This window comes from Anguilla anguilla, chromosome 8, assembly GCF_013347855.1.
Source record: "Anguilla anguilla isolate fAngAng1 chromosome 8, fAngAng1.pri, whole genome shotgun sequence".
Lineage (NCBI taxonomy): Eukaryota > Metazoa > Chordata > Actinopteri > Anguilliformes > Anguillidae > Anguilla > Anguilla anguilla.
In genome coordinates, this window is record NC_049208.1 from 24,758,783 (window position 1) to 24,772,290 (window position 13,508).

The following is a 13,508-nucleotide window of genomic DNA, read 5'->3' on the forward strand; positions in this document are numbered from 1 at the left end:
GGACGCATCATGTCCAGTTGGCAGCCGACTCAGGTCTCTGTAAAGGCCCTGGATCTGCCAAAACTCCTTTTTTAAAATGACCTTTCAGGAAAATCGTATGTTTTCTGTCGAGCAAACATTGGGTATTGATGCGAATGGCCTTTCCTCGGAGTCAGAGAGGTGAGACTGTCACAAGAAATGAAACAGATGGTTTTTAGTCCACGCTAGTGTTTCTGCTGCTTACTGCATTTTGGACTCTTTCTGTTTCAGATCACAGCCAGGAATACACAGACTCCACGGGCATTGACTTGCACGAGTTCTTAGTCAATACCTTACAGAATAACCCCAGGTGAGCCATTGTTTGTATGTATTGTACGATTATCATATGTGTATATATATATGTGTGTGTGTGCTCTTTGTGTGTCATGGTTACATGTGCTTTGTGTATGTGCTTGTAAGTATCTGTGCTGTTATATGATTAGGTGTGCTGTATGCATCTACTGCAACTGTCTTTGCTGTTAATTAACACGGGTGTGCATGTTCTCTGTATGCACTTGCTGTACTTGATAAACGTTGCATGCCATATTAGTAGTAGTATGTAATTGAGTGCAGTTTCATGGCAAATTATGTCTGGTTGTGAAGAATCCCTAATGGTACTGCTAAATCATTGGCTGAGTGACTCCCTCATAATGAAAGACAATACCTTCATTTTGCCACTAGATGGCAAAATAGCATTAATAAGTCATTACGGGCGATTAGGGTCACGTGAACCCCATTCAAGGGTACGGCTACAGTGAGCTGTCAATCCAAGGGCGTTACTTTAGTTTGAATATTGTGGCCGTTGAAATGCACAGAGAAATGAAACCTTCTAGGGGGTCGGGGGGGCATGCTCTCCTGGAATAAACTTTTCAAAAGAACAGCTGTGGAATGAAAATTCCTGGTGAATTGTAACGGCAAAATACTACAGATTAGTTATCAGTAATGCTGGGTGTATGTCATGGAAAATAAGTCATGGAAGCAGTCACGGCAAAGTTGTTAAAAATCACAGAAAACTGAAAAAAGGAAGACATCAAAGTGCTTTTTAATGTTAATTTATTAAGTTAATTAATATATTTCATACATAGTGGTGGGAAACGATTGGAATAACATGTCAAACTGTAGCAAAATTGACAAATGCTCCTATCCCACAGTAAATTATGCTCTTCCGTCAATCACTGACCTATTGGAACAAATCAAGAGCTTAATGTTCACAGCAGGTACAAAATGATTGGTACCAATCCGGTGAGTCACCGATTGCTTCACCTTTTTCTGGTTTTGTGAAGATTTTCCTTATCCCATCGCTATGAATAAAGGGATCCATCAAAGTCATGACATTTGAACAGTGCCTGTTGTATTTTTTATTTTTTTTAAAATCTCTTTCCCTGTTATCTGCGACTACTCAGCTACTAGATATATTCCCATTGCCTTTGTGTGTTGAATTTGAAAAAAATAATTTGAATAACAGATAACATTTATAACAGATAGTATACATTTTCAAAGAAGCACTTGCACTTAGGGAAGAAATTAGATCAAATTTAGAGCCAAAAATCATCCAGTAATTACAAATGATGTCTGTTTGTTAATAAATATTCTTCCCAACCTTGCACTCCACTGGGGTCTGCCTCTTAATTCCCTTTTAAAAGCTTTACTTGTACATTTTTAATGACTCCAGCAAACATTGCAGGATTTAATTAAGCTTGCAAGATCCCAGTAAATTCTCTCTTTCTCTCTCTCCCTCACTTTCTCTCTCTTATTCTGTCTGTTTAATCTCACTCTCATCCTCCCAGAAGAAACACAAAAAAGCACAATGTTACTCAGTGCAGAAAAGAATGCTAATATTTAAGCATCTGCCTGATATTATTTAGTATTTCTTTAAAATAACATTGCGTGTAATTTATTGTCCTCTCTTTCACATTGCCGATGCTTGTACTAATACCTGAAAACTGTCATCTCTACGAAACAGCAGTCAGTCTTTCATATGTAAATGATTATGTGGACATTGATAGAGTAAATCTAATTACTTTGGGATTGATTATTGGCAGTGAGAGGAATGTTTGGCATTTTAAAGTATGATTATATAATTGGTAGTTTAAACTCGAATGCGACAGCATTCTAGGGTTCTGCTGTGGTTATGTGCTGGTGTGGATTATATGGGGCTTGTCACGCTTACGGAAGCCATGTTGTCTCTTGCTCCATGGTCATATTGAACTATCCATTTATTTATCTATCAGCTTCCATTTAGCTCTGATGACTTGGCCTTTGTGTCTCTGCTTATCTGAGATGGCCTACCTGGATCAGCACAGCCCTGAACTGTATCAGGGCCATTACAACATCACAGCTGACATCAGCAATGAAGAGCAGCATTTGGTGGAAAAAAATAATTTCCACTATTGAGTAGATCTCTTAAAATAGTTACCTTCCTCTGTTCTGTACCATAGTGATATAAGAATCACTGTTGCTCTCTACAGACTGTGCTTTTTAAAAAAAACAGAGCCCAAATAAGCACACATCACTTAAATCAAGAGTGTGATTGGTTCCTTTTGCTGTAGAACTTAGGTCTTCTGCCCTGTGAACCAATCATACCTTTTGAATCAAATGGATGCATTTTGGACAGCTCGCTTTTGGTGTATTCGACCACGTGCACTGATGAAATTTAAAATGACTGTGTACTGTTTTGAAAGTGCAGAGCTGCTTAATGTGACACATTATTTATTGTCGTGACTTGAAAGAAAAAAGCAGACCTTTGCTCCCTAAGGAGGATGGGATGCGGTCGTGTGGATCACAGCTGGTTAATATGAATAATTCACTCTGCGCAGGAGCCGTGGCATTAACCAGCTTCATCTGGTGCTGCATTTCTCCAGACTGCTGGCTCAATGGTGCTGTTTTTATTGGCTTGTGTTGCAGGGACAGAATGATGCTGCTGAAACTGGAACAGGAGATTATCTCCTTCATCGCGGATGATAAGTATGAGAATGCTGTTCCTTCTCCTCAGATTTGGATGCTTTTATGTTTTAAAAATGCGCACACACACACACGCACACACACTCACACTCATATTGGTAGCTTTGCATTTCATGACCCTTCTGAGATAAATCCATTGTAACACTTAAACTGGGTTTTAATATAAGGCTTGTGTTTGACAGCGGAGCACTGAGTGTGTGCAGAGACCCCGTGATGTCATTCTGTCAGACCCTGTGACGTGACGCTGTTTTTCTCATTGCTCTTACGCCTGCGCCTGCTCTCTCCTCGCTTGCAGTAGCCCCTATAAGAAGTTCCCCCAGATGTCATCCTACCACAGGATGTTGGTGCACCGGGTCGCTGCATACTTCGGCATGGAGCACAACGTAGATCAGACTGGGAAGTCCGTGATCATCAACAAAACCAGCAATACCAGAATGTGAGCACTTTTGTTTTTTTTTGCTGCCATTTTTTCCTCATCTCTTATTAAATAATAAAAAAAAGAAATCTTATCGATTTTATGTCGTTAGTTCAGCAATACTGTCTGGCAGTTCCCCTCTGTTTGACTTGTACGCCTGTGGTGATGCTTTGGAGTTTCCGACCGGATACAGCATTCACTGAAGAAGGCTGCAATCCAGAATGTTTGAAGCTTTTCGTCCCATCTTTATTAAAAAAACATTAGGCGTGGATCTATTATGTATGTAGTTTTATAAAATATTGAATAAAATCAGGTTTGGGCTTTGAGCGGGGGGTAATGTTTTAGGGAATGGGCTGCAGGTTTGAATCCTGCGTCAGGTATTGCTGTGGTAACCTTCGCCACCTAATCTGAATGCGGTGGCTTGTATAAAATATCTATAAATAGATAATGTGTATAATGTAGGCTCTTTAAGTACAAATACATAAAGATGGAGGGTTATGTCTTGATTCTGACCTGCTGCCTATGAGGTGCTCCTTCTGAGCCAGAGAAACAGAACTGTGCTGGATAATGGCTGCTACTGACACAGAATATTTCAATATTCCAACAGGAGCTCGCTAATCTATTACACCATCAGTATTCAAATTCTTGTTTAATAACAAAAGAATTGAGTTAAACCCAAGAGTTTAGTCTTTTCTTGTAAATATTTATGAAGGAGGTCTCTTTGTGGCAAGTCATTATTCAAACGGGATGAGCTGGTGTTTCACGCTGGGGGCACGGGGGAAAGCCAGCCTGATTATTCAAACAATCGATCCGGGAGCCATTGAAAATATTGAAATATCAAATCAACTGTAACGCATTGCTGATTTTTACACTGTCCGTTTCAGTTTGGAGCTGTCAGACACACAGCTGCTGTGTGGTAAATGCTTAAAGAAAATGTCTGCCACATTTTTCCCTGAAGAACTGCTTCAGAAGTCATCAGATTAGACAGCCGGGGAAGGAGATATCGTCTGCAATTTTTATGCACCTGACATCAGCAGGGGAATTTATTGTGTTCTTTTGCTCCTTAGCTTGAATGGAAGCGTGATTATGTAGAAACACACACACACACGTGCACACACACACACACGCACACACACATGCACACGCACACGCACGCACGCACGCACACGCACACACACACACACACACGTGCACGCACACATCAGCGTGCTTGCGTAGAAGCAAACATGCACACACTTTTGACCAGTCTGCTATCTTCTGTTTCACCCTGTGTTATTTAATACGTCTACCCAGGTACTTGCACTCCAATGCTGAATGAGTTAAATTTTGCTCATCCTCAGTCTGCTATCTCTCATTCTCAGCACCCAGCCCTTCTCTGGTGGCTCAATGCACAGCGCTCACTGTGACGTAGTGTTTATTTGGGAGAAGTCGCGTTTGGTCTGTCTGATGTCACGCCTTGTGACTACAGCATAATACTTCAGTGGTATTAAGCATAAAGAAAAATGCGTTTTCCAACTGCTTCTTTAAAACGATAACCGTAAAAAAAAGTGTTTAATGCTATTGTTTATTATTGTAGAAATGTGAAATTGTCATACAGTACAGGCATGAACAGCAAGCCTTATTGGATGCACACGCTGCTTTGTTCTGATTTATTATCCAGGCAGATAATGGTGGAGAAGGGAAATGTGAAAGGAATTTTGTTACGGTAATGTTAACAGCTCTGGTGACATGAAAAGCACTGTAAAGGAATGAGCACTTTGTAGTTTACATGCTTCACGAAGTCCCAAAATACATCATTAGCCTGGCTAAAGAGCATTTTATCAAAGAGAATCATGGATGATGAGTGGAATTTATCATTTTCTCCTCAGCCTTTTTTAAACCTATTAATTAGATTTAAACTGGTTGTTATCGGTAGACATTAACTGAGTTATTTATCCCCGATGTGCTGCATGCGGTTACATTAGTAAAATGGCAGTAATTGATCCTTTTTAAAACGATGCATATATTCACCGATATGGGAAGGATGTTGTTGAAAGCAGTGTAGCGCGCATTAAAATGCGTACCTGTTTTCAAGAGCACCCTACCTGTCAGCTTGACTTAGCATGCTTTGCTCTGTTTTTGCAGACCGGAGCAGCGCTTTGGAGAGCACATTAAGGACGAAAATTCAGAGGAGTCCCAGAAGAGGTTCATCCTGAAGCGGGACAACTCCAGTATTGACAAGGAAGACAATCAGGTACCTGTCTGCCTGCACCCCTCCCACAGGCTGTCCCATCATCTGTCATGTGTTGTCGCTCATCAGAAGGAAGGATGAGGTGTCAGCGACTTGCGTCACCCAATGATAGGGATGACAAGGAATGCTTCGATCTTTTGAGTGTTTGACCGTCGGATCACTGATCCATTACTTAGATAAGTATTCAAACACTTGTTCATTTCCAAAAGTAATGAAGAAAAATATGGAGCTTTATTCTTCACATCAATATTCATGAAGGAACCCAAGACCCTGCATAAAATAACAGATAATTAATTGGTGTCATTACTTTTCCTGCCCAAAAGTGTGTGATAATTCATTGAGTCATTATTTGCACAGAAAGAACGTGTCATGCCATTTCAGGGGAGGAAAAAAACAGGTTTTAATTATTTGAATGTTCTTGAATACCAGAGTATTCGATGATCAAAATTTTCTAAATCCACAAATCTCCTTATCCCTCAGGATGTGATATATCTCTCTTGCCAAGGTTTAATAGAAAAACTTTTCCAACACATTCACATAAAAAATATACCCACCAATTGTGTCAAACTGCGTTTCTCATTTTGACTTCATATTTCAGATTCTGAATTTAATGCAGTTATCACTGATGGCACTCAGATTGCTGCTTGATTAGCATATTTGTATATATTCCATAATTATCTATTTTCCTTGGTTGCCGTGTGCATATAATTGCTGTGTTCATCTGTGTGCTTAATCAATCTGCAAGAATTACATTCAGTGACATGATCGCAATCGAACAAATTGTGTTAATGGCAAGGCAATGCAAACTACACAATACTTAAATTCTGATGAGCATGATTTAACCATTACAGAAACTAAGCCTGTACAAACTGTCAGCACAGCAAGTTAAATCCGCCCTTTAAACGTGACATAAATGTTAGGGAGATGTCGCCGCATGAGATATATGCAGCCTGCCGCCTGTGTAGGTCTGTGGAGGACTGCTTCCCTCCATGATGTATAATTTCCTGCCGTAGCTCACCCCCGCGGCGCGCTAGCTAGAGGGGAGCGGCGTGCCTCTCTTTGATGCAGCGTGCGCAGCGACGGCAGCGCAGGCTGACATGTCAACAGACGTACGCGTTTAGTCATCGCGCGTAGGCTGTGAGGGACGAGCTGGCAGCTGTTACCCCCCCCCCCCTCCCCCCCCCTCCTCTGGACTGGGGCGGGCGGGCGGGCGCGGCCGGGCCCTCGCTGCCTGGCGGTAATGAGGAGACGCACGTGGCGGCACAGGTAGGGATTCTTTGTGAGGCCCCCGGGAGGCTGCGGGACATGACAATGAGCTGGCGGAGCGTCCTTCGCCAGCGCGCTTGGCACCCGCAGCCCAGATCCTGGCTGAGCCGCGGCGAGGCGGAGCGAGGCCAGCGAGCCTCCGTGTCACACTCTGCAGACGGGGGGGGGGGGGGGGGGAGGCTGACAGCTTGTGTGTGGGACCAGACTCCGCCCACCTCCTGGTGGCTCTTAACAGCTCAGCCTGAATGATTTGGTTTTTTTTCTCCCTCTGTAGCCTTTCCATTTCTTTCAGAGTCCGTGTGTGTGTGCGTGCGTGTGTGTGTGTGTGTGTGTACGCATGCGTGTGTGTGTGTGCGCATGTGCGTGTGTGTGCGTGTTGCAGTTCATTTTTGTCACTGTCAGTCTTGGATTGAGAAAGTGGAACAACCAAATGTGTGTGTGTGTGTGTGTGCGTGTGTGTGTGTGTGTGTGTGTGTGTGTGTTCGTGTTCGTGTTGCAGTTCATCTTTGTCACTGTCAGTCTCGGATTGAGAAAGTGGAACAACCAAATATGCAAAAAACTATGTCAGGAACACAAAACTCTGTCTTAGAAACAACATCCTTTACTGTTATTAATTATTCAGCACTTATGCTGCTCTAAATATCTGATGTTTTATTGATTTTTCATCTGTGCAACTTAAACTGGGCCACAGGCAACATGATGAGCGTCTGTTTGCAGGGGAGTGGTGGATGTGTGTTTGGTTTTGCTGCGGAATTAACAATAATTGGGCAAAATCATTACATTGCCGGTGAATCAGAAAGGAATATTAGGGTTGTTTATTTATTTTGCCATCTATTTGTGCAAGCTAAACTAGAGATTTTCCATAATTGCTAAGACAGAAACCCATGGGGAAACTACAGAATATGAAACCATCCACTGAATGGGCCTCTGTGTGTGGTCTGGCATGCCTTTTAATGCGCAAATAGATGCGTCTGATTTATTTATTTATTTATTTATTTTTTGTTATTGCTAGACTCAAATATTGATCCGAAAATAATGAGGAGCAGCAGTAATAAATATGCTTTCTTTGTATCTTATTATAATTTATTACACGTTGATTTCACCATCAATATTACTTACTGTTGCCTTCGTGCAAATAGATGCTGTAGTTGCTTTTTTTGTTTTGTTTTACAGTGCATGGCTCTCTGAAAAACTGTCATAGCAAAATGTAAAAAATTATGTCTTGCATCTTTTTTAGTTAAAAAAATATTTCAGGTGCATTTTTCATTAACATTATGTACATTTTTATGCCTTTGTAAACACAGTATTACTCTTTAGATTACTGCTAATTTACCTTGTATATAGTAGTCATAATTATACACGTGTAACATTTCAATAAATGCATACTTTTCACAATTGCACATTCAAACAGATGCATTCTTATGATGCATCTGCAGCTGAAAATCCTGTTTCTCAAAATGACTGGATTGGATTAGGGTTTAGGGTTCCAGCTGCAGTATAGCCCAGAATTCCTAAGATCTGTCCAGCCCATGCATTTTCCTTCAGTTTTCCATTCATTAAAAAAGTGTGTAAAGTGCCTGACCAGGACACTCTCTAAAATGTGAAAGGGAAGGGGGAGTTTATGTGTCATGTAGATCTATATGTTCTGCAGTGAATTCTGCTCTTCATTTCAGCATGCTAACATGGTTTCATTTTTATTGGTTGTACATAGGACAGGATGTAGAAATATAATAATAATAATAATAATAATAATAATAATAATAATAATAATAATAATTATTATTATTATTATTATTATTAATAATAATAATAATAATAATAATCATCATTCCTTGTATTTATACAGTGCTTTTCTCACCAGTCAGCCACTCAAAGGGCTCTACAGTGACGAGGGGAAACTCTGCTCATTTAGCCCCAACGTGTAACACCCGCCAGGGTGATGCACGGCAGCTTTTTTGTGCCAGAAAACTCCCCACACATCAGCTGCATTGTGGAGAGAGAACGGTTTTTTAGTCAATTAAACTGGGGAATAATTAGGTGACAGGCTGAGAGAGCCAGGTTAGGAATTTAACCAGGACACCACAGTACTCTTTGCAAAGAGTGTCACTGAATCTTTAACGACCACGGAGACCCAGGACCGCGGTTTAACGCCTCATCCGAAAGACAGCATCTCCTACAGCACCCCCATTACAGCACAGTCACCCTGTATCGCTGCACTGGGGTTTATTTGACCTGAGGGTGGATCACCCCCTACAGGCCCACCAGCACCAACTTAGTTTTCCCAGGAGGTCTCCCTCCCAAGCACTAACCAACATCCACCTGCGTAGCTTCAACCATTTGGAAGAAGCCAGGCACATGGTGACATGACTGGTGGTATGGCTGCTATAAAAAAAACATAGCTTGGTGAAAAGTTAGATTATTCTTTCAAATGAGGACCAGACTAGCTGTACATGCTCAGCTGGGGTGTGTGGACTCCAGCGAATTTGGACGTGAACACACAAAATGAGCCATGGATACTAATTACAATCTACTTGATTCACTTAAGCATTGAATACTGTGTGTAATTAAAATGTCTAATAGCTCTTATGGCTAATGTACAAGTCAGTGCAGAATAGAAAGTTAATGTAAAACATTTTTCCTTGATAATCATAATTCTCAGCTAATGTATTATCCTGAGTGGTTTACAAGTGACAAGTATCCTACTGGTGACATGTAATGGGTTACGATAAAGAGATAAGAAAGCAATAATGAAATAAGAAAACCTAATTAAAATATATCAGATCATTACAGTGCCCAAAGGATTTACTGTGCGTTCATAGAATAAAATCTTGCATTCATCCAGAGGGGGAGGGGTAAAAAATCTATACGTTAATAAGAAACAACGCCACAGTTCAAGGTTAGGCATATACAGTGTAACAGTGCTTATAAGAAACATATCATTCTCAGCGGCCATGACTAAAAACCAAAGGCTGCGGAAAGTTGTTGATGAAGAGGAAAAGGATGGGGGAAAAAACCATGAAAGGTTGCGAAAAAGAGTGTTGCTAGGACACGAAATTTGTCAAAAAAGGAGGAATCGTTTGCAGCACAGCAAATGGCGTAGTGAGAACGACAGGCCACTCGCACCACAGGAGTCAGAGAAGAGAAAGGCTGTGCTTTACAAAATGGCAGCACACTGAGATAATGATAGAGACCATCTGACAGCATAAGATAAATGGCCTGTGCTCTGCTCCAAGTCAACTGTTAGTGGAGCCTCCATTGTTGTCCTTCTTTGCTGTTGTATTTTATTTATTTATTTATTTATTTATTTATTTTTGACTTGCCTGTTGTCACCATGGTATCCGAGTTAAGTTTTAACATTTATATTTCTGTTTTTAAAATGTCTGCCCAAATTTTTGGTTAAGACATTTTAAAAATGATGGTGGGTGTATTTAACCTTTACTTGGTCCTTTAATGAACTGTGTGTGGGGGCGTGTCCTCCATAGTGCCTGACATAGAAACAGAGCTTTCCCATGGGCTGTAGCTGCTTGCGCTCGAAATCATTCAGCACATCCATCAACCTCCATTTTTGTATTGCTTTAATAAATCTCTTTCACCGCTCTCTGTTACTGACGCATTGTTACAATTTTATTGTGACCATTATTATTGGGATTTTTTGTTTTATTTTCTCATTTTGTTTTACGAATCTGTGGCTGTTGCATAACCTGTATGCATTTCTGACCATGCAGCTACATAGGATTCACCCATTTAGAGAAGACAGGAGGAGTAAGTCCATAGAAGAGAGGGAAGAGGAGTATCAGAGAGTGAGGGACAGAATTTTTGCCCAAGATGTAAGTGAAACCATCGACTTATTTCTGAATGGCACTGATATTAATGAGAGCAGGGAAGTGTAAGAAGTGAGACAGGGAAAAAAATTGCTATGCACAATTTTCCATATCTGGGATTAATTGCCACTTAAAAAATGATTTTAAAATCATGCACAGATTTGACCAGTTATCAGTTACCGAGGATTAATGAAGTAATGATGCTTCCCTGCTTTTCTTGTCATGGAGCTTGAAGTATATCTAAATGGCTGTTCGTTTGTCTGAAGCTATACTTTTTCTGGCGGTATTTCTAGTTATGCAAATGCAGTGACTTTCTGCAAATCAGAAAGGCTCTTCCTTTGAAAACCTTTCTCGTGTGGGTTTGCAAGCATACTTGTTGAATGTGTTCTCAAACCCTCTGGTTCCAGGGTCCATTGATCCTTAGTCTTTGCCCCTGCTTAATTGGATGCCAAGTAATGTGGGTGTTGTAGGGTGCGTTGATACTCTACCCCTCTCAGGACCCTGTGGCGCAGCCTGAAAGGGTTTTGAATTGAGGAAATTGGATTTAAAAAGCCATTAATATGGTTTTAATGTTATTAACGTTATTCTTGGTACCTTGTGTTATCTGTCTCTCAATATGGAATGTGGTTCCCTGAGATTAGTACTGCCATTTTAAGTGGATGCTTTTAACCAAACAATCCTGGTACAACTGCATGACCTGATTACAACTGCATGAATTGTGATGTTGCTCAGATGTTGGCTCACTCGCTCTTGCGATCAGCTGAAAGGCCGAATTACTGTACCCATATTCTTCTATCTGTTATGTATAGATATCCCAAGCCTTTGTATGATACCAGGGAAATGTTATTGGCTTTTTATACCTTATATTCTCATTTTAAACTTGATTTATTGTGACTGGTCCTCATTTAAGGTTCAGGAGCCATCCAAAGTAGTTCTGTATGTTGGCTGTTTCTATAAACAGCTTGTGGTATATATGTGGTATGTGATGGAGATGAGTGCTCATGATGTAGTTTGTGCCACTGCTTAAATGTTTTGTTTTGTGTTTCCTACTGTACTTGTTTCTTATTGTAAATCCAGTTTTCTGGCCAATTTTCACCATTTTATTTCTAGTTATCCTTTCAAGTAAACTCACATAATTTGGTGAACAATTGTAAATTATCCAGTTTATTTTGACATTTCGGTCAGTTCAAAGTTTGAATTCCCATTATTCAGGCCACCATTTTAAGCTGACAGTGGTGAACCACAATCCACCATCTTAGAAGTGAATCTATTACAATGCAATGTTTTTGATGAACGGTCTGGACAGCGAATCCCAGAGCAGCACTCAGGCAGGGTGGTGGGATGTTCCGCCCACCAGGACCATTTGATTGAGGTGGATCCCCGAGTTACCTCCAGTGTAAAGATTTGCTCGAGGTTTCAGGACGAAATTGAAAAGGGGAGTGAGACAGAATGGAAAAGAAGTCAATTAGGCATGAGCTGCTGTGACTCTTACAGAGTGTTTTTGCGAGCCGTAGACAGGGCAGAACAGATGCAGAGGGTCAAGGCGAGGTCACAGTGTTACACCTTAAACTGTATTTCAGCCAAAAATACCCTCAGCCCAAATTATCCCTTCTAGAGAAGCATGGAGAAACAGCTGAGGCAAGCTAGTCTCACTATTTATTAACCTCCAGCTCTGATATTGCTATTTTAATTCTGTACAGACTTTGGCATTGATAAGGCACATTATGGTCTGGGAATAAGCTCAAATCATGTTTGTCATAAATATGCAGGGGAGTGATTTAAGACTTTGCCTGTGTTAAGTTTTAAATTAGTATGCAATGCTAAGACGGCGAGTCTCGTTATGCGAGATTTAAATTATGACAAAAAATGATCAGACAGCTGTATTTTCTTCCTGGTTATGTGTGCCGAGATTATATTTCCCACTGCCGAGCAGGCGAGGACATCCCATTTGGATGCGAGCGCTGACAGGAGGCAATTTGCGATGTCTGTTCATCTGGTGAATTATAGTTTTAGTTGTATCAGCTGAACTGGAAAAAAGGGGATATTGTACCATTTCAATTAAACGTTAAGGATTTAGAATTCAGGGAACAGTGGCTGAGCTGGGAGCAAAGCGCAAAGCGCATTAAAAGTGAGACGGAATATAAAAGCGTTTTTTTTTTTGTTTTTTTTTTGTCGTACTCGTTTCTGTCTTAATGAAAGCAGCCACAGTGTGAGGCGAAGCCTTGCCGGCGTTTTTTTTTTTTTTTTCAAAAGAACGAGTGAACACAAATGCAAAAGTGTCTAATTATATTGTGCTGTTGAACGTGTGAATTCCTCATTATTATTATCAGTCTTCTGTTGTTTTTTTTTTTTTTATGAGTAAGAAAAGGCTCGCGTTTTTATTTAGCTTTTGCTGTGTACAGTCATTTCTCTGTCCTCATTGTCTCCAGCGCCACATTTCACAGCTGTTTTATTCTCTTATCCTCGTCTTGATTGGTCATTTAATGATGAGTTTTGATGATCAGTGCCAGTCTTTATACATTACATTTAAATGAATGTATAAATGTATACATTTAAAAAACAAAACCTTTTATGCAATCCGCAGCATATAATTAAGCGTGCTTGCGGATTTTGAATTCATAATGACCAAAAATGTAACAGACCCTCAAAAAAGAGTCTGTATCAATAAATACCTGCTTGTTGTTCCCTAAGTATTTATACTCAGCCCCCCTTGTTTAACATAGCCATGCAACTATTTTTCATACCTTTTATAAGGGACCTGAAAAATAGCATTTCAACAGTATTTTTTTGTTTGTTT

General features: G+C 40.4%; 1 protein-coding gene across 5 annotated transcripts in view; it reads left to right on the forward strand.

Annotated features, from left to right (window-relative positions):
• arpp21 (cAMP-regulated phosphoprotein, 21) overlaps positions 1–13,508 on the forward strand; it is a 74,450-nt gene that overhangs the window by 32,511 nt on the left and 28,431 nt on the right. For 4 of the 5 annotated variants that reach the window (XM_035429136.1, XM_035429135.1, XM_035429133.1 and 1 more), the window contains 5 exons: positions 250–328; positions 2,923–2,982; positions 3,275–3,415; positions 5,519–5,627; positions 10,616–10,717. In XM_035429136.1, the coding sequence (XP_035285027.1) occupies positions 250–328; positions 2,923–2,982; positions 3,275–3,415; positions 5,519–5,627; positions 10,616–10,717 (491 nt within the window). The remainder of the gene's footprint in view (positions 1–249; positions 329–2,922; positions 2,983–3,274; positions 3,416–5,518; positions 5,628–10,615; positions 10,718–13,508) is intronic. The other variant, XM_035429137.1, reaches the window with a different exon arrangement.